The 26,376-nt window shown below is 36.5% G+C and overlaps 5 protein-coding genes across 12 annotated transcripts; 4 read left to right on the top strand and 1 right to left on the bottom strand.

The window, feature by feature from the left end:
• The first annotated feature begins 1,406 nt into the window (after positions 1-1,406).
• On the top strand, positions 1,407-1,973 carry LOC140795399 (uncharacterized). Its single transcript, XM_073147937.1, has one exon. It carries the CDS (start codon positions 1,574-1,576, stop codon positions 1,838-1,840), a length of 267 nt encoding a protein of 88 aa, XP_073004038.1. The 5' UTR covers positions 1,407-1,573; the 3' UTR covers positions 1,841-1,973.
• A 2,528-nt stretch (positions 1,974-4,501) lies between these two features.
• LOC140795339 (uncharacterized) lies at positions 4,502-5,071 on the top strand. The gene has a single exon (XM_073147841.1). The coding sequence runs from the start codon at positions 4,684-4,686 to the stop codon at positions 4,948-4,950; it is 267 nt and encodes an 88-aa protein (XP_073003942.1). The 5' UTR covers positions 4,502-4,683; the 3' UTR covers positions 4,951-5,071.
• Positions 5,072-7,645: 2,574 nt separating this feature from the next.
• On the top strand, positions 7,646-8,184 carry LOC140795236 (uncharacterized). The gene has a single exon (XM_073147693.1). It carries the CDS (start codon positions 7,796-7,798, stop codon positions 8,060-8,062), a length of 267 nt encoding a protein of 88 aa, XP_073003794.1. The 5' UTR covers positions 7,646-7,795; the 3' UTR covers positions 8,063-8,184.
• A 4,089-nt stretch (positions 8,185-12,273) lies between these two features.
• Positions 12,274-19,039, bottom strand: LOC140795565 (diacylglycerol kinase 1-like). 4 transcript variants are annotated; one of them, XM_073148228.1, is made up of 14 exons: positions 18,899-19,009; positions 18,383-18,463; positions 17,933-18,188; positions 17,720-17,842; positions 17,507-17,635; positions 16,896-16,981; positions 16,115-16,238; positions 15,909-15,957; positions 14,600-14,682; positions 14,376-14,443; positions 13,620-13,691; positions 13,137-13,224; positions 12,918-13,034; positions 12,274-12,784 (listed from the first exon to the last, which is right to left on the bottom strand). In XM_073148228.1, the coding sequence occupies exons 3-14, from the start codon at positions 18,131-18,133 to the stop codon at positions 12,455-12,457; spliced, it is 1,470 nt and encodes a 489-aa protein (XP_073004329.1). In that variant the 5' UTR covers positions 18,134-18,188; positions 18,383-18,463; positions 18,899-19,009; the 3' UTR covers positions 12,274-12,454. The 4 variants fall into 4 exon arrangements, with proteins under 4 accessions (XP_073004329.1, XP_073004328.1, XP_073004330.1 ...); XM_073148227.1 differs by lacking the exon at positions 18,383-18,463 and having other exon boundaries at positions 17,933-18,143; positions 18,899-19,039; XM_073148229.1 differs by lacking the exon at positions 18,383-18,463 and having other exon boundaries at positions 17,933-18,185; positions 18,899-19,017.
• Positions 19,040-22,188: 3,149 nt separating this feature from the next.
• On the top strand, positions 22,189-25,657 carry LOC140795494 (G-type lectin S-receptor-like serine/threonine-protein kinase At1g11330). 5 transcript variants are annotated; one of them, XM_073148074.1, is made up of 8 exons: positions 22,216-22,954; positions 23,196-23,532; positions 23,646-23,750; positions 23,835-24,055; positions 24,454-24,664; positions 24,774-25,011; positions 25,087-25,237; positions 25,315-25,657. In XM_073148074.1, exons 2-8 carry the CDS (start codon positions 23,211-23,213, stop codon positions 25,621-25,623), a joined length of 1,557 nt encoding a protein of 518 aa, XP_073004175.1. In that variant the 5' UTR covers positions 22,216-22,954; positions 23,196-23,210; the 3' UTR covers positions 25,624-25,657. The 5 variants fall into 5 exon arrangements, with proteins under 5 accessions (XP_073004172.1, XP_073004171.1, XP_073004173.1 ...); XM_073148073.1 differs by having other exon boundaries at positions 22,947-23,076; XM_073148071.1 differs by having other exon boundaries at positions 22,189-23,532; positions 25,087-25,174.
• The last annotated feature ends 719 nt before the right edge of the window (positions 25,658-26,376 follow it).

Below are 26,376 nucleotides of genomic sequence, written 5' to 3'. Positions count from 1 at the left end.
ATACCTATTATCTTCTTAATAAAAAGGAAAAAACCTCGAGCTTTTAACAGTGCCTCAATTCGATTAGACAATGCGAAGGCGACTAAGGAAAATAAATCATCGAATTAGCGTCCATAATATGAGCTAGAATTGTATCCGGGATAACTAAAGGAGAATGAGAACAATACGACAACAACAACTTAAGAGCATTCCACACAACTTAGCCAAAACCAAAGGGATAGGGGAGTGCATAAGGTGGCGATAGAGGCCATGAAGGAGAGAGGAGGGTTGGAGCTATAGGAATAAAGAAACGACGAGGCGGAGAAGAAAGCTTTATTGCTGAAAGTAAGGGACAATTGGGAGAAAGGGGATTAGAGATAGATTGAGATCCGCCCGAAAACCCACGACCTCGGTGGCTTAGAGCTACAACAGAGAAAGAGAGAGATAAGAAGAAAGGAAAACGAAGAGAGAGAGAGAGAGAGAGAGAGAGAGAGAGAAGAAGAAGAAAACCAAGACGAAGGAAAAACTCATTACTTTCCCTAGCCATTGAGTTAGAAGAGGTGAGGAGGAATAGGCCAAGATATTAGATAATTAAGAGGTCCAATTGTCACAAAAAGTATAAGGAAATTTAGATGAAAATGAGCACTAGTTAAAAAGGTTTAGAAGTAATTAATATTTTCTTTTTTAAATTTATCAAACTACTCTATGTTTCTCATCTTGAATTAATTTTATTCTCACAACAATTGACAGAATAAAAGAATATTTTTGATTCCACTCTGTACTGAGCCATGTATTTCAGAGACTTTCACTGTGTTTAGAAACCATGTTCTAGAGCAGCACACAATTTAAATGATACTATTCAACTTAGTGGTTACTATTTTGTGGCTTTTTCTTGGCACATTAACCATCAATTTTATAAAACCTTTCGAATATTTATTCCACTAGTTATCCGTTTTTATTTTTGTTTACACCATATATATATATATATATATAAGGTGAGAGACGTCAAGATCAAATTCGCTACTCTAACAGCATAATTTGTCATAAATAACTACACTTTTTAAATTTTATACTAAAAACTCACTCGCATATGAGTTGAAGTGAAATTAATTTAAATCGACAGAGTTTTTTCTATGTTAAATGACAGACGAGTCTTCCTAAGATTTAAACTCTGAAATGGTTCTGCTTTAATACCCTTTTTAAATCATAACTATTCTAAAACCTTAGGTTATGAAAAGATAATTTTTATATTATGTATTCTAACAATCATAAATGCCTCAGTGACTGTATCAAACCAGCTTGCGTCACAGTTTTGTTACTAGTCCTCCCTGGTCCACCTCACATATTTTATCTCTATTTCACTACTTTTCACAAGACCACTGTCTTCTAATACTACTAGTAGTCTGCCCACCTTAAACTAACAAAGCTAGCCCCTTGTATCTGGGAAGTGGAATTCCAAAACCAACACCTCTTCTCCGAAACTCTCTCTCTCTCTTTCTCTATATATACATGCTTAGCTTATCAGTTCTTCTCATCAAATTAACTCAAAAAAGCCACAGAAATCTACTTCACCATTAGAGGAGCAAGATAAGAGATGGGTTCTGCAAGCAAGGCTTCTCTGTTGATAGCTGCAAGTGTTGGAGCAGTGGAAGCTCTGAAAGACCAAGCAGGGCTCTGCAGATGGAATTATGCAATCAGGTCCCTAAACCAGAGGGCGAAGAGCAGTAGCGTGGGATCTCTTTCTCAGGCTAAGAGGATGTCTTATGCAGTGGATAGGAGGAAAGGGGTGGATAAGAAGGCTAAGCAGGCAGAGGAGTCATTGAGGACTGTTATGTACTTGAGCTGCTGGGGTCCTAATTAGGATTTAGAAGCAAGACAAGAGGTTGCGAAGAGCAAAGTTTTTCTTATTTAATTTGGGGGACTTTGCAATTGTAATATAATAGAGTTTTTTGAGTAAATAGAATGCAAATCTATAGTGACTTTTCTCCCTCGCACTCTTACTCCCTCACGCTATGACATCCCCACTGGCGACCACTCCATCAGCGCACTCTCTCATCTCTTTTCTCTGAAACATCCCTCATCTCCTCTGACTGACATGCATGATCTCATACTCCCACTACCAATTTACTACTAAAAAACTCCTCCATTTGTTATCATTTTTCAATAAGAGCCTGATACCACAAATCGTGTTGCTATCCTGAGCAAGAAGGAGGAATTCGGTGCTGAGAATAAAGAATAGAGGTGACAGAGGTTGCTCTGCCTCATGATGCGACTGAGAAGGTATTGTGGACAAAAAAGATACCACTTTTGTGATAATAGTAATTAAAATACATTCGATGTTGATTTGCTTACTTTACAGTATCTGACTTTTAAGATAAATTAGGAGGTTAATGAACAATTAACTTATTATTTACTCGACTGTTGAGGCCTAAATTGATTTATTAACATACAAATTAACTCATGGTCTTGGATTCCGAGGAGCAAGAGAAGAGATGGGGGACTTTATGTGAAGAGTGATTAAACTCATTTCGGCCGAGCTATATAATGATAAACTGTAATTATTTTAATACAAGTAGAAATTTAATGATGTCCAAATTAAATTGATGCCGTTGAAATTTAAATTTGAGAATATTCATGCACCATTAGTCTCTTTAACTATTCAACCACCATCTAATGACTAACCTACCCTACCTTCAGATGAGTTAATAATGAGTATTTGGAACTAACACTCTTATTAACAATTTAATCATATCATGAAAAAATAAAACACACAAAATTACAACCATACCAATTCCCACACAAATATTTCTATCGACAAAAAAAAAATCTAAATTATAAAATCTTTATAAAGCCTACTACTTGGGCCGGTCTATTAATTGGGCCCCCAAACGAGCAATAGCATAACCTTTTCCACCCTCTCTGCCTCTCTCTTCGCCTTCTTCCCCTCTTCGCCGCCGCCACCCTTCCCACTTCCCGGCGCCAGCGTCACGGGAGATACACCGGCGGAGGCCGCTCGGTCTTCCCTCCCCTTCCCTTGCTGCTTCCCGGCGCTGGCGCTCTTCCCCTGCAGCGACCGGAAGGTGGTATCCCTCCGGCAGTCACGTCCATTGCACATTCTCCGGCGATCTCTTTAGGAGCTCCAGGGATTTTCTTTCGCGAGTTTGGTGACCTCTCGTCTGGGTGGAGTTATTTATATAAATAAACTTCTCCTGGGGGTGAGGGGGGAGGAGGAAAATAAATTTGTTTCAATTCATAGGGTCATTTTCGCATATCGCCATATAACTGAAAGAAAAGGAGTCGCTCACTCGTTTGCCAAGTATGATGAGCCTCTCAGTGTAATAAGAAAAAAATGTAGGTGTTGATATGCAAAAAAATTGGGTGGGCAGTGGAAACCGAGGGAAGGGTGGGTGGGTTCATTGTCTAGAGGAGAATCCATTGGCATGGCGGCTATATGTTCTCTGGGTTTGTTTAATGGTTTCTTTTAGAAGGCTTTTTATATTTCCTCCTCAGGTTTTGGACTTTATTGCATATAATGTTCACCAAATAGAAACGAGCTGCTGGTTTTGTTTTTCCCCCTTCCATTTTTCCTTAACACTCAATAAGAACATTCTAATTTTGTTTTCTACTTACAAATATCTTAAACACAGTTCATAAAAATCTTTCAAATTGAGCATCAATAATAGTAAAATTTGCATATAACACTCTATCTTTTAATAAAATTATAGTTTACACCTTATATTTTTTACTATTTATAAATCGAGTCATATGATTTAGTAAATATATATAAAAAATATTCTGCCATTAGATCAATTAATTAAACTTAATTAAATATTTAAATTAAGTTGAATATACGAAGAAAATTATGAAAATAACTTCAAACAAGTCATACTAAGTGTATTTTAGTCGTTTTAGAAATAAGAGTATTTTAATTATTTTAGAAATATAATTTTTTTACTTAATAAAATATTATCACGATATTAGCTTAAATATAACTTAGGATGTTTTCATCACATATTTACTAAATTATACTGCTCGATTTATAAATAGTAAAATTATAGAATGTAAACTATAATTACGTTATAAATCAGGGTGTTATATATAATTCCCCTTTAATTAATTGACTACATAATGTTATATTAATTTGCTTTTCCCACTGTAATGCAATTTCATTATGCTAATTCTAATTATATTCATCGTCTAAATCAAAAGGGATGGTCTAATCTAATGATTCCATTCCATACTGAGCCATAGATTTCAGAAACCTAGAGCAGCCCACAATTTAAATGTAATTGCAAACCAATTAGGTGATTACTATCTGATGCCAATGAAGTTTAAGGCACATCGAATATATGGGCCTAATATTTTCCATTGCTACACTTAATTAGTCAATTAACACTTAACGTCTTAATTAATCTACCAAAACAAGCTTTGCATCACAGTTTGGTTACAGGTCCACCACACCCACCTCACATATTTTATCACTATCTCACTACTTTCCATTAGACAAGTGTCTTCTAATCGTGTGCTCATCTCAACCAGCCCCTTGTATCTGGGAAGTGGATTTCCAAAACCACCATCTCTTCTCCAACTCTCTCTATACTCTCTCTCTATATATACACATGCTTAGCTTCCCATTTCTTCTAATCAAATTAACTCAAAAAAGCCACAGAAATCTACTCCACCATTAAAGGAGCAAGAGAAGAGATGGGTTCTGCAAGCAAAGCTTCTTTGTTGATAGCTACAAGTGTTGGAGCAGTGGAAGCCCTAAAAGACCAAGCAGTGCTCTGTAGATGGAATTATGCAATTAGGTCCCTGAACCAGAGGGCGAAGAGCAGCAACATGGGATCTCTTTCTCAGGCCAAGAGGATGTCTTCTGCAGTGGATAGGAGGAAAGGGGTGGATGAGCAGGCGAAGAAGGCAGAGGAGTCTTTGAGGACTGTCATGTACTTGAGCTGCTGGGGTCCTAATTAGGATTTAGAAGCAAGAGAGGGGGTTAAAAGCAAAGATTATTATTTCATTATTTTGGGGGACTCTGCAATTGTAATATATATATATATGGCAAATCTTTAGTGAGGCTTTATAGAATTGAAAACTGTAGTCTCTTGTTAATTTCCTATCTACTAAATCCAAGTGAAAGTTATGTAAAATTAACTGTTAGAACTCAATCCAATCCAAAGCAACATTGTTTATACTAAAAATCCATCTGAAAGTTTGAGATGGCATGAATCCTCTTTGATCAATAAAAAATATTTTCAATTCATGATAATGAACGGAAAAGAGTAGCTGCCCAAATAGACTGTTACTAGTCTATTTATTTCACCATAAGTTTCATGAAACAAGAATATATCGGAAAGAGCACTATTTCTTAAGCCCTTATTTGAGTTCAGATTTTTTCTGCAATTGGTTAGGTACCTCTAGCCACATTTCAATAACTAAATATTCGCTCTCTAATAAATAAAATAAATATAAATATAAATATAAATATAAGTTGATTCTAATTTATTTTTAATATGATTTAAATTTATTATTTTTATCATTAAAAGTCAAAGGCTATAGGAGCATAGCGGTAGCTCAAGGGTGGACGGAACGATATGAGAGTAGGGATATCAAAATAAACGGGCGGTTAGGACTCGACTTGACTAGAATTGAGCCAAGTTTGAGCCTCAATTTTAGGCTTGAAATTAATTTCGAGCCGAGTTTGAGCCTGAGTAGGCTCAAACTTGACAGGCTTAGTATATATATATATATACTAAGCAGTACTCACAAACCCTAATTCTCAAATTCCCAAATCTCAATCCCTTTCACTTGCTCAATCTCTCTACTTCCTCCTCCTCTTCCTCCAGCCCTCCCTCGCGCATAACCCTCTCTCTCTCCGCTACAAATCTTGCCACAAATCCCTCCACAATCCCTTCTCCTCCCGGCTCTTTGCTCTTCCTCAACTAAAATTTCTCACCTTAAAAGATACCAAGAAATCAAAAAGATACACACGAAAGGGAAACACCCCTTTTTTAGAAAATTGATGCAAATCTACGACCGCTCGCCCATGCTCAACCTCCTCCTCCTCGTTCTGGTACCTCCTAATGCTCCTCCCAGTCTTCCTCTTCTTCTTCATTCTCCTCTACTTCCTCTCCATCTAGCTCCGTCATTGTTGCCTCCTCTCCAACAGCATCTTGTCATCCTTCGCTGTCGGGAAACTTGGCCTAGAACCAACAATCCTGGCCTCGTTCCCGATGTTGCCCTTCGGGGTGCCGCCTCAGCTCGATAGGCTTGGCATTTAAAATAGTGCTATATTAAATTTTTAAAATTTACAGGTTAATGTTCTAGGTTAAATTTTTAAATTTTAAACTTTAGTAAAGTTTTATAAAATTTAACTACGTAATTTTAATTCAGCTTAAATAATTTTTGGCTTGGCTCGGGCTCGGTCTAGCTCGGCTTGAATCAGGCTTATTATTAATAGGCTCAATTCAGGCTCTAGTTTAGCTCGGGCTCAATTTGGCTTAGCTCGAATTAAGCTGAGCTAAACCTGAGCCTAAAATTGAGGCTCAAAAAATAATTTTGAGCCGAGCCTGAGCGGGAGCCGGCTCGCTTAAGCTCGACTCGTTTGCACCCCCTAGAGGAGAGATGGCAAAGGGACGATGGAGCACCATAAGGTGGCGGTGGAGGCCACAAAGGAGAGGGGAGGATTGGAGCCTAGGGAGTCCGTAGGGTGGAGAATGAGGTTGCCTTGTTGAGGGACATGCATAGACAAGAAAGAGGAGAAGAAAGAGAGAGAGGGAGGAGATAGAAGAAAAAAAAAATCATGTTAGATTAAAAAGCTAGCTACAGCTGAGGAAAGGGGAGAGAGGCGCAAAGATATAAGACCCATAAGAGGGTCCAACTGTAAAAAAAAAGGGTTAAATGAGCAAATTTGGAAGGTTTATTATGGTTTGATTGTCCTTCATACGGTATATCAGATATTTGTCGTTCAACTCTTAAATGCCTCAAATATTTTGAGTTAATTTTATCATAACAATAGATGATAGAAATTTTAAAAAATATATATATCGTTACTTTTGAAAATAGAAAATTAAAATACCTAAAATATCCCTCATTTGACCTTAAAATCTTATTCCCTTTTTATTTTTATCTTAATTTAAAAAAAAATTCAATTTTTACCAACAAAAGAAATAATCTTACATAAGAGTATTAATGTCATATTATAGTTATAGTTAATTTAACCTATCCATATGATAAAACTAATGCCAGGTATTTCTAAGACACTAAAATCAAAATACATAATCAAATGATAAATTTCTACCTGGAAGAGTAGAACTTATATTATAATATTTTTGATAAATTTCCCAATAAATTTTTACATTACCATATAAAACATTCTAGTACTGTAACATTTTAAAAGTAACTAAAAATGATCCATAAGTCTACTCTTACTATATATATATATTTATTTTTATTTTTTTGATAAAGGTCCTTGGACATCTAATATTGCATTTGAAGTGGATTGGATCAGTACAGATTCTAGTTTTACAAACTTTTCTACTCTTACTATGTAGATTAGATAACTAATAAAGAAACAATAAATAGCCCCTGGTATTCAGGAAACAACCAATCCCAAATCCAGCAGCAGCTCTCCAGCTCACCCCTTGTTTTCTCCCATACCTCCTCCTCACCCACTACTCATTTTAGTAGCTTTATATACCACCCCCTTATCTCATTCACATCCAACACTCAACAACTACTGCTAACACTCAAAACCTTCTTTAGCATCACACATCCAGAGAAGAAGAAGAAGAAGAACAAAAAGAAAAGGAAACAAGAAATGGGTTCTACAAGAAAGACTTCTTTGATAGTAGCAGCAAGCATCAGTGCAGTGGAAGCCCTCAAGGATCAAGCTGGGCTTTGTAGATGGAACTATACATTGAGATCAGTCCAGCAGAGAGCAAAGAGCAGCATGGGCTCCTTCTCCCAGGCCAAGAGGATGTCTTCCTCTTTGGTTGATAGGAGGAAAGAGATGGACGAGCAAGCCAAGAAGGCAGAGGAGTCTTTGAGGACTGTCATGTACTTGAGCTGCTGGGGTCCTAATTAACTAAATTAACAAGACCCAAGTGAGAAAAAGAAAAAAAAGTACTCAATTAAGCTTTCTTGGTGCCAGCTTTGTAATTACTAGGTTGGTTCTAGTGCAATGTATATGTTATCTTTGGCTGCAAATTTGATTTGGGTTTCTTAGCTTTGTTCTCATGGAAATATCATATGATAAAAGCTTCAATTTTCATGAGAGTAGCAAGAGACATTGAATGGCAAACTCCTCTCTTCTTTCTAGATGATGGTGTTTGCAAATGAGAAATGCTAAATGGCATGCATTTCTTGGTGATAATTGCCACATATTCTTTGATGTACTGACTTGAGCATTATAGAAACATTATTCTTTGTTACTTCACTTCTATTTCTTTCCTTTTTATTTTTCCTTTTGGAGAAAAAAAATTGATCAGTTTATCTTCTATTATATGGAGAAAACTTCACCTAAAGCATTTCTGGACAATTAATTAAAGGGCTAAAGATTTACTAATCATCACTTTTGAGGGACCTCAAGAATTGATACTAATTAAATGAGCCAACAACTCATAAGAAAGTTATGATGCAACTCATGGTGTTATGCCCACCATCACCTATCTACTAAATATTAAATATGACTCCATGACTTGCACAATCTTTGAGTGAGTTTAAGACATGCCCTCTAATTTATTTCTTATTTCCTTCTAATAGAAATTAATTTGACCGACTTCAGAAATCAAAATGTCTTAAATTTTTTATGTATTTACCCACCTTCTTTTCTATTATTTTAATGAGACAAGGGATGGGTCGAATTGAATAGACAAAGAAAACAGAGATTAAATTAAAAATTACAATATGGTTGCTTTGGAGAAAGACAAATGTCTCTGTTTCTCAGTCTGTCACAAAACAGCATGCTGCACAAAAAACAAAACACAAGGTGCAATGCATACCAATAGATAAAAGTATTAAAAAAAGCCAATCCTTTCATATATTAAAAGTTCAGAAAAGTTAAATTATTTGTTGCAGAATCCATGTGCTATTCTCCAGCTTGGTTCAAAACCATCAAAACTTCTCAAAGATTCCTCCACAACCCCTCTCTTTATAAGCCACAACCTTTGATTCACTCAACCACAACTTTTTGAAACAGAGAGAGCGAGAGAGGGACAACTCAAAACATTGTAGCAATGAGTCTGAGACACATGAGCAGGGTTTGCTTGAGAGCAGTACAGATTCTGCAGCAGCAGACGACCTCCAAATCCATGGCCAATCTCAAGTCTTCTTCCACCTCCTACCAGTCTCATGCTAAGTCCAATCAAGTGAGGTGGCTTTCCAGCAGCGTGGCTGAGCATTCTGCTAAGGCTTCTGCCATGGAGGAGGAGCTCAAGAGGAAGAGGGCAGAGAAGGCAGAGAAGGCTATGAACCTCATTTGTTGGGGTCCCAATTGATGAGCTTGAGTTTTTCTTTTTCTTTGTGATTGAGATTGATCTTCACTATTATTATAATCTCAATCTGCTATGTATCTGTATCCATTATAATTCAAAGTTGCTTTCTTTCATTACAAATTCAGTATTAGTAGTATCACTACTATCATATATATATATATATATATATATATATCCTTTGATGCCTAAAATGTATTTCGAGACTCAAAGTTAAATCATCAATTTGGTGCTATGCTTTGGTGGGTGAAATTTATTTATTCATACCTAAAATAACAACATAGCAGCTTGATGGATTCCCAGGAGCAGAGAAAGTCTCGGGTGATATTTATTTACTTTACTATTCTAAGAGCTTGTATTCTTTGAAAAAAATATAGTAATTCAATTATTCTTTTTAGTCTTTGTCATCTTTAAGATAGGGTATGGGCACTTTGATTCTGACATCTACTTCAAAAACCAAATACAATGGGCCCTTTGATTCTGACCTCCATTTCAAACTACATCCACAAATGCTGTGGGCTAAAGAAGAAGCTGTGCAGAGAAATACTTGCAGCTTGGCTGGAGGAATATAATAGGCAATAATAATTAGGTGCATGTATCTGATATAGTGATATGCTATAAAAAAACCTCTCTCTTTTATTCATTTTTTTGATTGAAACTACTCATAATGAGACCATAGATGATAAGGTCAGTGGGCCATGGATACCAAGGAACAGAATCATCCAAGCACGATCGCTTTTAGCTGCCTCTTATTTAAAATTACATTTAAAAGAAAATTTAGTAGTTGAATAGAGAAAAGAAAAAAAATTATATATATATATATATATATAAATATGGGTAAGAAGACTCACCTTACGCGTTTGCATTTTATTATTGGAAGGGTGTGTTTGGTTGATAATAAACTAAGGGAAAAAAAAAATCTAGTAAGTATTTATTTTTAAAAGCTAAACATAGAAAAGTTGAGTGGTTTTCGAAGTTTTTTTAAGAGAAATTCCATGAGTAGATGTAGAATTTATGAGACGAAGAAATAAAATGATGGATCTTTTTAACACAAGCTTCCTACTTAGTCATATTAATAAACATCACAACAAAGTGCACCATTGACAAATTCAGAGATGTGATTCCATATCTCTGTTCAATTGGACGACGGGCAATGGCAATAGAGAAGAACTCGTGAGAGAGAGAATAAAAGAAGAAACAGAGGAGGGCAAGGCAGGCAGATGAAAAAACTCACTTTTCACTTTAATTTTTATTCAAATATTATAAAGTAAATGAAAGTTGTTAGCTTTCTCTTTCTACTTCCCATCGACACTAAGTCTAAAACCTCATATTATTAGTAATAATAGACACGAGTTGTCTTTCACTCCCACCAAATTAGGCTTTGTTAATTAAAACTTGGGACGGTTTTTATCGAAACCAAGAACAATGTGAGCAGGGTCAACAGTATCGTTGCATCTCGTTATTTGAGAACGTCTCTGCATAAGAAATAAAAACTGAGACCGTAAAACGAACAACTTTCTTTGATTCGTTTCTCATCAAGAAAGATGAACCAATTCCAGATGCATTCAACTCCAAAAACTTCAATTCAGTATGTACACATATATATATATTTCTCATCCCATCCGTGCAAAATTCTGGAAAAGAATGAAAAAATAGTCCAGATTTTATACACAAATTTCCATTTCCTTTACATCAATCACACCAAAAACCACACCCAACTTCTACTGCTATTTACGTAATTTATTTCTTTTCTCAATTAGGCCCCCAGCAGCTGAGGAAAATAACGGTCCTTAGCGCCTCCTCCGCCCGCTTCCGCTTATCCTCACCGGGATTCCTCGCACTCCCCGCATTCCCCGACGCCTCGAGCGCGCTCGAGAGTCGCCTCACTCGCGTGGACGCGGTGGTCGAAGAGGCGGTATCCTTAATCGACCGCGCCGCGTGGTCTCGGGCTCCCTGCACCGCTCTCGCCCCGCTCTGGGCCACGATTCGGCTCACGTACTGCAGGCTCATCGTATCGCAAGATATATTTAGAGAAAGAGAGAGTAATAATAAGAACACCACTAATTTATAGCTCTTTCGGAACCTGAATTTGATCGGATAGGAGGTTATACGAGAGGAGTATTTATAAACGTTTTGGAGGAATAGAGGGGGATTCTTCCTTCTTGTGGGCTTTGTTGGAGAGGTGACCGGGAGATGGTGAAACAACTGGCTGGTTCGCCGATGGATTTGGAGGGGTGTGGAAGGACACGTGGAGGTTGTTGTTTGTGGACGAGGAACCGGTGGGATTTGGGAAATCCGAGGGCTGGCTGGAAGTGTTTGACGTTGAAATGGAACCCACAGGATTAAAGGCGGCTGTAGATGGATGGATGGTTTATATTAGCTAAGCAAATAGATTGTGTTGATTAGTTTATTGGAAACATAGGAATAATGCTTTGAGTAGCTTGAAAGAAACCCTTCTAAATTCTTTCTTTTGTATGAATCATCTTTGAACATAATTAACCGTTATAACTCTATCAATTTAATTATAAAAAGAAGAAATGGCATTGTTCTTGTTTGTATATATTTATTCTGTTAAGATTATTTATATCATTTTGCTCGTCAAGTTGTTCAGATTTTAACCTACGGATGTTAAAGAGTAATATATATATTGCGTACATGCAAATAAGAAACTTTGGAGTATACATGTAAAAAAAGCCAGTAATTGGGGCAGAAGAGAAGTTTCATGTCTTTCCTTTTTTTTCCCCCCCTTTTCTTAGTTTGAGGAAAATAAAATAAAACGGTGTACGTAATTCTCCACAAAAGAAAATGCTGTAAATATTAAATCGTGTTATACAATATAAACTTAGCCAGTCTCAATAAACAATCTTTACATTTAATGGAAGTATCATAGAGGATCAAGAAAATTACAAGCAGCAATACTCGAATCATCTTCAAAAATACAACATTAGGTTCTACAACAACTACAACAACAACAGGTTCAATAAGATTCAACTGAGATTAGAAATGTCTATATCCTCAGGAATTTTGAATGTCTCTGCTGCACCAAATTTCCTCCTCTCTCCCTCCCACTCATCGTCAGAGTCTTCAGGGCTGTCTCCTTCACTATGATGGCTGGCTGATGATGGAGTTAACTGTTCATCGACACTTTTAGATCTGCACTGCTCGGTGGCAAGCATGCTAACCTGTCCAAGATGAGAGATCTCTACCACAACAGTGTCATCATCCTCAGGAAGAGGCTGCTTCCAGGGTTCCCCATCAATCCTCATGAATGTGTGGTCTGCTGAACCTTTGTGAAACTCGAAGCGGATTCGATGTGCCTTTACTCAAAAAGTAAATGTGTGAGTAAAATATTCAAAAGTTATGCATCTTTTGAAATTCTATTTGAAAGCCAACAACCAGTGAATGAATTTGAGAGATAGCGTATAAGAGATTGCAGGGTGGGTGCTTTACCTGCGCGAGACGAGTTCCATGTCCATTGGGAGCAAGCAACACGAGCCCATGCCATGCATCTCGGAAGCCCACGACCTCTATAAGGCCATCATCAACATATGGTGGAGTCAGGCCTCTCTGTAGATTTGCCATAATATAGTTATAAGTAATGCATAGAAAACACAACCATTTTGATAATGGTTACTTGATAAGGAAAAATGAAGGGAACATCAAACTTACATCTCGCGTTTTCGTCTTACTAGGAGTTCCCCAAGGATTGAAACCTCCAGAGAAGCTTGGTAAGTTCAGACAAACAATTGATCGTATGCTGTAAATGATAACAAAGAATCGAAGAATTAGTCAATGAAACACATCTAGACATTCATAAAGTCAATGACCCTTTCATTCTCTAGGAAAGCCAAGGAAACAAATCGAGAAGCCACATGACCTGTACCAACTCAGAAAACTTCCTGCTTTTGATTTCGTTAGTAACAAAATTGGCTAAGTCATGAAATTAAATGAAAATTAACAAAACAGTATTAATGAATTCATCTAGAAGAACACATAATTTTTCGTCAAAGCAAGTGATCATTAAGTAGGCTTGTCCCTTCAGATTGTCAATCAAGATATGCAAACAGGTAAACTGCAAATTCTTTGGTTGACACAATAAATAGATGCATAAAATTTAAAATTAACATGGATAAACACCATAGTGAAGTTTACCTCTGATGAATACGAAGCTCTTCCCAGTGACCATTTTTCATGATCTTCACCTTTGCAAGTTGAGCAATATTCCTGTAAACCGGACACTTCAATTAACCAGATATAAAGTAGAAAGAACCAAATGATATTTGGAGCACCATTAATTAGTTTATCGGTCCTTTATTTAGATCCATACCATCAAGATTGAGCAGTTCTTTTGAGATTGTAACTTTTTCTTTATTTTTAATTGTAATTTGTATCAACAATTAGGCTCTTTCCTTGGTGTTGTTTCTGGCAAATAAGCATGGAAGGTTGGAAAATTCAAATTCTAAAAGAGATATTTGTAGAGGAAAAGATAACAGCCTCTTGAATTGTGTGTTCATCAAGGAGGAATTAAGTCACAAAAGCAAGAGGACTGATGTAATAATTTTGGAACAGTAGGGCAACTATTCACCAAAAGAGTCATACCCTTTTCATCCTTTTCTTTGTTATAAGTTTCATAATCTTTCAACTGCATCCTTAAAAATGGGAACTTCAGCGCTTTTCAATTGCATAATTTCATTATTGTTTTATCTCATTAAAAATATGAGATTTTCTAAATAATGGTTCCACTTCTATAGCAGCAAGAAAGTTATCATAAATTTGGTATCATATTCTAAGCTTAGTATTATTTAATTTAGCTCAGCTGATCTGTCATGAGTCATGACAACAACAGTTGTAGAGAAAGATAACTTGCATTAGTTCTCACAGCATTTAGGACCATCAATCATATATTACCTTGACGAAGGATGAGAGAGAGAAGCAAAAAACCATCCTTGTGTCAATCCAAGCTTAGCATATGTACCCTGCAATACAATGATGCACTTTAAATGACATCTAGCTTAGAGGATTCTTATTTGCAACCACTTAAGACAAGTTAGAAGAATTTTGCATCCAATAGGGTGAAAAACAACTGCAGACAAAACTGGCACTTTCTGAGCAAATGCCAAGCAGGAAAGGACCTGATTAGTTAATTGGTTCTTGAACTTTTCAGGATGCGACTTCCGTTCAGAATGAAATGCGTATGATACTTGGGCATCCATTCCTGCAACATAACACATGTCAGGATATTCCGGTACTCTTTAAGGTTGTAACTTACATTTGTATATGTACGCTACATAGCCTTACATATTCTTCTTTTTTCGTTTACTAGAAAAAAAAGGAACAGGGAAGGAAGAGGAAAATGAACATGAATGCAAACTAGTGATACACGTACATCCTTCAGAGTTCCTTATCTTAGAATCAGCCTATATTTTTTTAAGTGGAAACTGAGATATACTACAATATTATATTTGGGGCAATTACATAAGTGATGACCAAGCATTTCTTAGAGATAAAATTAGAGTTTGAATATTAAGGCAATTTGTTGCAGATCCATTGTTAATTTAAAATGCAGCTCTTTTTGGGGTTCATTTCACCTTTCTCCTGCTGTCAGTTCTTAAAGCAAAGAGCTATTATCGAATTGATGGTTGCAAGGCAGCTTAGATCCAAATAATAAAATGTGAGCAAGAAAGAAACACAAGTTTATTTTGAAAAAGGTAGAATTCCATGTAAGATTTAGCCACAGGTAATACATTAAAAAACAATCTGTCTACTACTTATGGAAGATGACCTGAAAATATAACCATCTGAACTGAACTGATCTATTAATGCTCCCTACTTAGATTTGAGTGTATCTGCGCCTTCGGAGGTGCCTACCCTGAAAGTTCTAAGGTAATTAACTCCACTAACCTAACTTGTGGTTGATGGAAAGCCCCTCTCTTTTCCTGTCAACAAAAGCCCTCTCTTTTTCCTGTCAACCATTGTAAACTAACCGTTCTTTGATCTACAAAACCCCTGTCAATTTTGAGTTGCACTCTAGCTGATCACGTATAGTTGGAAAATTATGAAAATACTTGAATGATGACAATGACCTCTTATATTCCTTAATAATTTCCTGACTTCAATATATGATGCATACATTTTTCTGTTACCAATAAATGATAACACAAATAGCTAACATAGAAGAAATGATAAAACCGACAGCCACCACAAAAAAAATGAGAATAACTTCTACACATTGAGGAATAATTGAACATCAAGGATGAAATTATCCAGCATTTAGCTGGCATACTACATGGAACAAGCAACAACGGCCACAAGCAGATGCCAAAGCAAGAAGAAAAAATAATTGGTATGTTTCACAGAATTTCTTAAATGATAATCATACTCCATAAAATGTCTACTCTTCTATGTCATCAAAGAACAAGGTATGAAAAGATGATCACTTACCCATACTGAAGTAGTTCCAAAATCCTCCACGAAATGTATGGTAACCCTCCTATAGGAAACAAACAAGATAATCAATTGCAATTGAAAAGAAAATTACTATAATTATTAGAAGAAACATGCTTCGATCACAATGACAATATAGAAAGTTAGAAACTGCATGGGGTTATATGCCCATGAGCTGGAGCAACAGAAAGAGATCACTTTACCACATTAAGTGAGTCTGCACTTGACACACGTTGGAGTGCATGTAAAGAATGAGGCAATTCTAGGGGAGGAATTGGATCACATGCACCTGCCTTGGGAGCTCGCATCCTCATTATTATATGCCAACTAAAGTGAAGAAGGAAGTAAACAAATAGACATTAATTTTATTCATACAACTAGAAAGCATGAAGAACAGTTCACATTCTTGTGACACCAATATCAGTAAATCTCCAATAACATCTGTGATAAAAATACATATAAATTTGATGTGATAAATGCATAAAAAATATAAGGTTGAATTAGTAATTCCTGATATCTTATAAGAGGAATGTCTTGTTGTTTCACCAACTGACCAAGTACATTTAGATGACTGACCATGCCATAAAATCAATTTTGAAATAATATCCCTATTCTAATGTATGAATATTGATGCCATTACTAAATGTATATAGGGTCTATGCCTGTACCTGCAAATTGTAGAATGAGATTTTTGGGAATGAAAATATACACCTGTGATATTTGAAATATTTTACAAGACTAAACAAGAAAGTTTAGAAGAAAACAAATAACTATTCAGTTCTAGTGACCACTCTTGAGAAGTTTATGCTGATGATGTACAATAAAAGATATTAGTAACTTCTATATTGCATGAGCTAGCAAAAAACTGTTTATTAGATAATCACCAATGTGTTAAAGAAATGACTTCATTTCTCCCCACCAAAGCCTGAAGATAATCCATTATTCCATTCAAAGCAACAATATCTTAGGGCTTAGAGTTAATACCTATCAATTTTCATTTCTCTTGCTTTCATCACTTGATCAAGGAAAGACTTCACAGACCCAGGATCCGTACCTGGATTCTTCTTTCCCTGAAAATATAGTTTGATGAATGACAAGAAATATATTCCATGCTCCAGTTCAGAATAAAGCCAATAAATATTCTCGAGTGATATACTCCGACCTAATGTTAAAATAATTTCAAAGGAAGCACAACTTGAACCGCTGAAAGCCACAGTGAAGTACATGCATGTAGAGACTAGAGACAAACAATCAGACAGTTACAAACAAGTATGAGCAGATTAAATTAGGTAGTAATTTGGCAACTTTTTTTATTCAACTCCCACGTACTGTGTTTTCGTAATTCTGTCCAATAAAAGTTCTTTTTTTTTTCTGAAGAGGCCAATGAAAGTTTATCATGTCAAATGAAAGGATAAATAATCATGGCTATATCATAGAAGTAAAAAGAGAAAGACTGAAGTTTGTTATTGACATGCAAATGAAAGACAAGATAATGTCCTACTTAAGGATGCCTCTTCATATCTGGAGAACATTAAAGTGAAAATGTATCATAATTATTAAATTCTGAAAAAAAAAATCCACAACACTGGCCGTACCCATCCAAATGAAAAGGGAAGGTTGTTTCCTGTTCCCAGAGGCACTGTAGCAATTGGAGGTGGCTGAGCAAGTTTGAGATCGCTAACCACTCCAAGAAGCCAACTTGCTGTACCATCACCACCTGCAACCTATTTAGGTACTTGTAGGTCAGTAAAGGTAAATATTACAAGAAAATTTCATGAATTGATGAAATGCTTGGGTCAGACACCCACAATTAGTCTCAAATTGTTCTGAATGTGAGCAGCAGGACTATTGCCATGAGACTTTAGCTTTTCAAAATTCCCATATAGTGTACAGAGCACTTTATCAGGGGCCTCTTCCCCAAGATCAAAAACCTGGTAAAAGCTAAACAAATATGATGCTCTAATTTGTAGTTATAAAAAGAAGAAGAAATGCACGCATATGCAAACTCATTCAGTAAGCACCTGCAATTTATTCAGAAGCTCTCGGTATGTCCTAATTAGATCACCTCCAAGCTGACCACCACTTCTAGAATTGATGAAGACAATCACAGGACAAGCCGGAAAATCATTAACAATCTGTGGTTCCGCCTCTGTGTCAAATATGTAATCTGGAATATAGAAGTCCTTCAATGGCTGACATGTTTCAGAACCGCTATTCTCCATCCCGTCGGTTCTGTATAAACTATGTCAAACCACTATGCGGCGATTTTGTGATCTACTACATCAAGTTAAGTGAAACAATCACAAGAACAACATTTGGATTAAGGTTGTTCTGCATATGATCCCAATGGGTAATACGAGGAAGATATAACTACATAGATAGGCAACATCACGATATAACACATTATCATTTCTTCTTTTATGATTTATCAAAGAAAGTCCGCTAACCATGAGGCATTTAGTGGTGGATACAATGCATTTCTGAGGATTATGATCCTTTTGCCTTTCTCTTAATAGAAAATCCAGATGCCAGACAATAACACCAAAATCAAGCTACATTAAACCCAAAATTTCAGGGAAAAGATCATTATGATCGTACAAATATCACTAAATGCCAGATAACCTGCATCGATCGATCTAAGGCAATCTAGTTCGGGATTCTCAAACATTGCATACCGTTCAACCAATTAACAAAGAAGGACGAAAAGAAATTTAAAAAAAAAGAAGAAGAAGAAAAAGAAATCAACCTTGAGATCAAGTCGATCCTTTTCGTGAGGATAAAGATGTGAATTTTTACATAGAAAAGATGATTTAGATTCCGGTCTCTTGCCTATGAATCTCGAGTAATACTCAACACAATCGAACAAAAAAAAAAAACATTGCCCATTGATCGATTCAAACACCACAAGTTCAACGGAGATCCAATTCGCGAGGTGAAACCTTTAGCTCTAAGCTACGATTCGATTAAACACTGGATCGGTTTCTTACCTCGAAAGGATCTCGCGGAGATGGCGATTCTTTCGAAGATTCGTAATCCCAAGAACCAATTGCGAGGAGGGAAGAGGATTACACTATTACAGCAGCCTTCGACCTTTATTCGGATGGTTATCTTAATAGGGCATAATGGGAATTAGCTCTTTATTATAGCGATTACATACTCTTAGACCGCTGAGCTGGCAACTTTCTATTGGCAGGGATCGTACCAAGTGACGCTTTTGATACAAAGTGGGAATGCCGAGTCCAATTTGACAGTTGACATTAACAGCTTATCGGATCCTCTTTGAAACAAAAGAAAGATAATTTGCACGAAAAAATTAAAATGATTTTAGAATTATGCAAAGCAGAAAAAAAGAGAGAGGAAAAATGGAATGATTCTGCAAAACCAAGACCATTTTAGCATTTACTGCAAATACCCCACAAAAGAAAAACAAAGTTTATCAGATAAGATTCAAATAAATAGGTAAAAATATTATTCAATACATTTTCAAGAACTCCATAATCTGCCATTTAATTAAAATGTTTATTATTAGAACAATTTGAATTTTTTAAATTCAAATTGTATGTGTTTATCCTTTTTTTTTTAATCACGTCTAACAATCTATAACTACTAAATAAAAAACCTTGCTATTAATAATGAACAGAGAGTTGGATGCACGCTAACATATTAGGTTGTAGAATTAAAAGAGCAGTGAATGAATTGATAAAGATAAAATAGATCCACATTAAATCTCAACCAATCGGATTGAGTATGCAAATTAAAAGAAAAAAAAAACCTCACCCAGAAGTCAAAGGCATAATTGAATGCAGTGCTGACGAGCCCTTCAAACTATAGAACTTTCACATTGAAAACATGAAAATATATAAAAGGTTTGGAACTCATCAACGCTGCACTCAATGATGCTTTTGATCTGGTCTTGATTAGTTTTCACCTCCTTTGTGGTCTTCCTATATAAGCTTTGGATTTTGAGTTCTTGGGAAGTACTTGCAAAGGTATCCCCTTTGTACTACAAAGGCAGGGAGATGAACTCATTTGTACTACTACTCTTCCTTCATAGAATTCCCTTTAATGCAGTTTGGAAGCTAATAATGTAGCTCTTTGTGAAAGGTACAGAGGTTTTGGTGTGGACCGCAAGGCCTTTAGGTTGTTAAACAGGAGTTTTTTTTATCAACATAGTTCTTCCAATTTCTATTCTATTGAAATAGACTATTTTAAAGAGATGAGATGATGATGCCCTGATGTACTACTCCTCCCAGGGATTTGGGTACCAGACGGATGTACTGCATTAAATAATAGAGTACTATTTCACTTTCCAATTTAGATGAATGGGTTAGAAATTAGAGTTGTGATCTTACCAAAGAGCCGTCATATTGCATAAGAATAAATAATAAAAAATAGGGATTAAATTGGGGCAAAGCAAGATAATCAGTTGGCCTAGAGTTTTAAAGTTGTTAAGTAATATATCGGCAATGTATGTTATACTTTTCATAATTTTTGAGTCAAACATTAGTTGGAAATTTTGCTGAAAGTAATAGATTTTTTTGAAATTTAATTTTGACTCAGGATCATGCTCCTAATTGCATTGTTGAAGGGTAGGGGTGGTAAAAGTTAATCTGACTCGATAATTCAATACGATAATCCGACTTTTAAATAGATTTAGATTTTAATTAATCAGGTTTGGGTTATAAACATTTCAACCTTATTAATCTGATTATTAAATGGGTCTTGCTCATATTTAGTATCTTAACCTGTTTAGCATTCGACCCGCTAACCCGTTTATGACATGATAATTTAATTATGACCTGAATAACTCATCTAAAAAAAAAATCTGTTTATAACACGAAATAAAATTTATTAATAATTTGAAAAATTTTGTTTATAATCTTAATCTTGTATAAATTTGAATATAACAGTAGACATGATAACCGGCCGGGCCGGGTTCGGGCCGGGCTTTTCGGGCCAAGCGGGCTTAAGTCTTTGTTCACGGCCCGACCCATTAATCACTCGGGCCGGGCCGGGCTAGAATAGTCTAGCCCGTTACCGCCCGTTGGCCCATGAGAGATCGGGCCGGGCCAGCCCAACCCACCAATCACTCGGCCCAACCTATATTTCAGCTATTTTTAGAATTTTTTTAACTATTAGTTTTTTTAAAATATTTATATTCCTCTATTTTAAAAAAATTAAAAAAAAATTAAAATTTTTTAAAAGTCTGCTTAAAATAATACAAAATGGTATAATACTAAAATATTTTTTTACCGTAGCAATGGTAAATTACTGTAGCAAAACGGGCAAAGCACTGTAGCAGACGGGCGGGCTTAGTTGCGGGCTAAACGGGCGGGCTTTCGGGCCGGGTCGGGCGGGCAAAGGGCTGGCCCGTGCCGCCCATGGATAGTTCGGGCTCGGGCCGAGCTGGGCCTAAACCGGGTCCGGGCCGGGCATGGGCGGGCTGGGCCATTTGATCATGTCTATATAGCAGCAACCCATTTTGTAAACTTGAAGAATGGAGGCTAATAAAAATCAAAATGATGCTATAATTTCTGAATGCAGGGGATATATTTCACCAGAATATGCAAAGGAGGAAAAAAAAAATTCTAATGATTTCGGCTCTGGTGTGTTGCTTTGGAGATTCATTGATGATGAGTCCCCAAATTCTCAAATGCTTTTATAATTATTTGATCCTAAGATGTATGTCTCAGATAATTAATTGAGTAGACTTGAGATCAATAAGCATTCAAACCATTTTGGCTTAACTCTCACCTTGAGTAAGGCTTAATTTGTTGATCTCATCTCATAAGAGATGCATGCAATAGTCAACAAATGAAGAAAAAGCATCTCAGCTGCCATGCCAATATGCCATACCAAATACCAAAATATTGGTCCAGTTTTTCTCGCATGCCTCCTCCTTCAAGTCCTTTTCAATGCCAACTAATGGTCAAACATGGTTGGCTATGAGAGAGCCTATGAGAAGTAGTGGACTATTTAACCAGGAAAATATTCTCTTATCCTTTTCCAATGAGGATATGATGGTGGAATATGGATAAATGAACAAGCTCAAAGGATTATGACCAACTTGCTTAGTTATCATAATTATTTTCTCCTAATTATATCACATTCGAATCTAACTATAGTATGTTAAACACCAACATTTTATTAATTCGATCTAAAACCAGCCAACTTGGTTGGATTCCATTCCAGAACCTCCACATAAGACGCGGCAACTCGGGCCCATCAACTGCATGCAATTTGAAAACTTTTATCATATTTTTTACATTCTTATCTTAAGCTCAGACTCAAAGAGAATAAAGAAGAGTGAAGACCTCCATTGAAAGGAAGCAAAAGAGACTAATGGAGAGATCTCTTCTCTACATCACCATCCTCTTGCTGTCATCACTCTTATCATCTCACATACGCTTCTGTTCATCTGCTGATAGACTAACGCCAGGCCAGTCCATATCCATCGACGAAACGATCGTATCCGACGGCGGAGCCTTCGCTTTAGGCTTCTTCTCGCCAACCAATTCAACCACAAATCTCTACCTTGGCATATGGTACAATAACATTCCTCAACGATCAGTCATATGGATTGCAAACCGCGAAGATCCGATAACGGATTCGTCTGCGACGGCAAGCATATCGAAGGACGTCAATATCGTAGTTACAGATGTGAAGGCTCGCATAATTTGGACATCAAACGTTACAAGCAACGGTTCTCTGGGAAATAGTACAGAAGCAGTGTTGCTGAACTCGGGAAATTTTGTTCTTAGAGCGACAAATGATGCAGTGATATGGCAGAGCTTCGATTACCCTACAGACACAATCATCCCTGGGATGAAGCTGCAATTGAGCCACAAGACTCATGCAGCTCGACGTTTAATAGCTTGGAAGGATTCAGAAGACCCTTCTCTCGGCGAATTCTCCGTCGGAGCAGATCCCAACACTTCGATACAAATCTTCACTTGGCGTGGGTCTACGCCGTTTTGGCGCAGCTCTGTGTGGGCCGGAAACTTGATCGCCGGTGCAAGATCGGCGAACAGTAACTTTGTCATGTACGTTGCAATTATAGACAATGAGGATGAGATATATATCACTTTTAGTCTTTCAGATGGCTCAGCTAGTACACGTTACACGTTAGATTACTCCGGGAAGACGAATTTACTAACTTGGGATGGTACTAATTGGAGTGTTTTGGCTTCATGGCCTAATAGTAGTTGTGATACTTATGGCCACTGTGGCCCATTTGGGTATTGTGATAGTATTGAATCAATACCTACATGTAAATGTTTGCAGGGGTTTGAGCCTGTGATGTACAAGGACTGGAGTAATGGGAATTTTTCAGGTGGTTGCCGTCGAACGGAGGACTTGGAGTGCGGTGGTGGAGATGGGTTTCTGAGCATTGGAGGAATGAAAGTCCCGGATAATTTTCTGTTCTTAAGTAACAGGACGATCGACGAATGTGAAGCAGAATGCCTTGACAATTGTTCTTGCACAGCTTATGCTTATGCCAATTTGAGCACCATAAGCAGTAACATCTCCAGGTGTTTGGTTTGGATGGGGGAGTTGATTGATGCTGAGATGAAGGAAAGTGGAGAGAATCTATATTTGCGCCTTGCTGGCTATGGATCAGGTATGTCTCTCTCTTTTGTAGTTTTCATTCCATTTTGAATAATTTTCTATATCGAAGGGGGAAAGAATTCACTACTATCTTGATCCTCTGATAATTTTGCCATTTTTTTTCAGGCGGTAGGAGAAAGGAGGGAGTAATAATAAGCATAACCGTATTCGGAACAATCATTTTAATTTCATGTATATACTTTGTTTGGAAGTACAGAGATAAAATCCTATGTAAGTATTATATGTACAATGTTTTGCTAATTCTCCAAATTTACTGCAGTTACTGCAATCAGATAGTCTATACTGTCTATGCAGGTGTACGGAAAAAAGATAAACTGGAAAAGAGACTAGTGAATTATCAGAGATCAAATGCAGAATTTGCAGAAAATATTTCGGGATCAAATGAATTTGGAGAGGGGAATCCTGGCCAAGGACTGCAACTTCCACTGATTAATTTTGAAAGTATAGTGGTTGCTACTGATAACTTCTCTGATTCGCATAAGCTTGGACAGGGAGGTTTTGGCAAAGTTTACAAGGTAAAGAAAGTTCCATGGACAAAATATTGAATTATAGATATAACAATTACGCTAATTTCTTTACCGCCAAAATTTGATCAATATCCTTTGTTTAGAATGTAGCTGACAAAAGAAATTATTTTCTGCTCATATTTTAAAGTTCAAAATCCAGATTCAGCGATGTATTGTACGAAACAAAATCAGAAGTTATTTTAGATTCCATTGATATTATCCATGATTTATTGTACAAGAACAACAAAAGAAGTTTTTTTGAACAAAGAACAACAAAAGGATGAAGGAAACAATAACCTTCTACTTGAATGGACTAGTTCATGAGACATAGTGCTGTTATATTGATGCAAATATTGAAATGAAGCTTTGGTAGATAATAATGAAATAATGTTCCTTTTACTTTTCAGGGAAAGTTACATGGGGAGCAGCAAGTTGCTGTTAAAAGGCTTATTAGGGGTTCTGGACAAGGGATAGAGGAGTTCAAGAATGAAGTTGTTTTAATTGCTAAGTTACAGCACAGAAACCTCGTTAGACTTCTCGGTTGCTGCATTCAAGGAGAGGAAAAGCTATTAGTTTATGAGTACATGCCTAACAAAAGCTTGGATTACTTCCTTTTTGGTTTGTGTTTCATTACATATCCCTTATCAAGTACTACAAATATTAGCTTGCTTAACATGTTATATCTCAGTATTAACAGATGTTTCATGCATTTCTCCTGTTCTAATAGATTCTACAAGAAAATCAACACTAGATTGGAAAACGCGCTTCAAAATTATAAAGGGGATTGGTAGAGGACTTCTATATCTTCACCAAGATTCAAGGTTGACAATAATTCATCGAGATCTTAAAGCGAGCAATGTTTTGTTAGACGAAGATATGAACCCCAAGATCTCAGATTTTGGCATGGCGAGAATCTTCGGTGACAACCAAGATCAAGCAAATACAAATAGAGTTGTTGGAACCTAGTAAGTATTCCATGCAAACCTATATTTTATACTTCAATTTCGCTATTTCTCAGTTTGCGATATAATGTTCAACAGTGGATATATGTCACCTGAATATGCAATGGAGGGTCTCTTTTCTGTAAAGTCTGATATCTACAGCTTTGGAGTTTTACTCTTGGAGATTGTGAGTGGTCTTAGGAACAGTCCCATCTACCTCAACATGTATTTTTTGAATCTTCTATCTTATGTGAGTACAAAGTATTTGGAGTATAAAAAAAAAATTAACAGTTGAATTCCTACTGATGGAGAGGTTACATGATCCAGGCATGGAAGCTATGGAATGAAGAGAAGGCAAATGAGTTCACAGATGAATCAATTGCAGAAAATTGCTCAGTGCATGAAGCTCTGAGATGCATACATGTCGGATTATTATGCGTGCAGGATCATCCAAACGATCGACCGACCATGTCATCTGTCATTTTCATGCTGGAAAATGAAATCGCGATACATCAACAACCAAGTCAGCCCTTTTTTACTTGTCAGAGAAATGTTGATGAGCATAACCAGAGAATTCACAATGTTGAGAGCCTTTCTACTAATAATGTTACACTTACAATGGTAGAGGGACGCTAAAAGCTCGAGATTTCAATGTTATTTGTCTTTACAACTGCCCTCTGTAATGCTGATTTGCATTTTCTTTTAATCTTGTTGTAGTTCCTGACCAGCCTAATAACATATAACTGGTATTTTGTAGAATAATTTTATTCAATAGGCTTGTAAAGCATATTCAGAGACATAAAAGAGATAAAAGCAAAGGAGAGAAGCATTCCTCTGGTTGCACAAGAACTAAAATGAGCAAAAATGCCAGCGAGAAGAGTAAACTCTTGATCGAATAGCATTAAGAAACTGATACAGGTGAGGAGTGCTAACAAACTGCAGAGAGCAACGCTGCAATATTTTATGCATCTTATTTACTTCGAAACTTAAATAGAAAACTAAGTGCATCTTGCCGCATCAGTAAAATCTATTAACTCGGATGGAGACTTTTAACTATAAGTCGCATTTCGAATTAGTGACTTATATAAAAATTTACTATATTTTAGGGGGAGAAAATTGCTAAGAGGTACGAGAAAGTCACAATCCAAGTCAGTTATTTTTTTCAATCTCATATATTCCCTGGTACTGTACATTTTCAATTTGTGAAGGCGAAATATTGCCATAATTTTCATGCATTTTACCTAGTTTTTCGATGCCAGATGATGTAGAAAGAGCATTTTCCTTGTGCCATCCCAAATGCCAAAAAAGTTTCGTTTTTTGTTCTATTCGCGTGCCTTCTTCTTTAAGTCCTTTTCAATGCTGGGTAATGGCCACACATGGTTGTTTATG

This window comes from Typha latifolia, chromosome 9 (genome assembly GCF_019914945.1).
Source record: "Typha latifolia isolate L0001 chromosome 9, TyphaL0001v2, whole genome shotgun sequence".
Classification (NCBI taxonomy): Eukaryota; Viridiplantae; Streptophyta; class Magnoliopsida; order Poales; family Typhaceae; genus Typha; species Typha latifolia.
This window is presented reverse-complemented; position numbering and strand designations above follow the sequence as displayed.

Coding starts and splice junctions, on each gene's coding strand:
- LOC140795399 (XM_073147937.1), top strand. CDS start 1,574: ATGGGTTCTGCAAGCAAGGCTTCTCTGTTGATAGCTGCAAGTGTTGGA.
- LOC140795339 (XM_073147841.1), top strand. CDS start 4,684: ATGGGTTCTGCAAGCAAAGCTTCTTTGTTGATAGCTACAAGTGTTGGA.
- LOC140795236 (XM_073147693.1), top strand. CDS start 7,796: ATGGGTTCTACAAGAAAGACTTCTTTGATAGTAGCAGCAAGCATCAGT.
- LOC140795565 (XM_073148227.1), bottom strand. CDS start 18,133: ATGGAGAATAGCGGTTCTGAAACATGTCAGCCATTGAAGGACTTCTAT. Junction 14,444..14,599: donor AGAACCAATTAACTAATCAG/GTCCTTTCCTGC, acceptor ATTGTATTGCAG/GGTACATATGCTAAGCTTGG. Junction 12,785..12,917: donor ATGGAACTCGTCTCGCGCAG/GTAAAGCACCCA, acceptor TTTTGAGTAAAG/GCACATCGAATCCGCTTCGA.
- LOC140795494 (XM_073148070.1), top strand. CDS start 22,254: ATGGAGAGATCTCTTCTCTACATCACCATCCTCTTGCTGTCATCACTC. Junction 23,751..23,834: donor GTACAGAGATAAAATCCTAT/GTAAGTATTATA, acceptor CTGTCTATGCAG/GTGTACGGAAAAAAGATAAA. Junction 25,238..25,314: donor TTTTGAATCTTCTATCTTAT/GTGAGTACAAAG, acceptor TACATGATCCAG/GCATGGAAGCTATGGAATGA.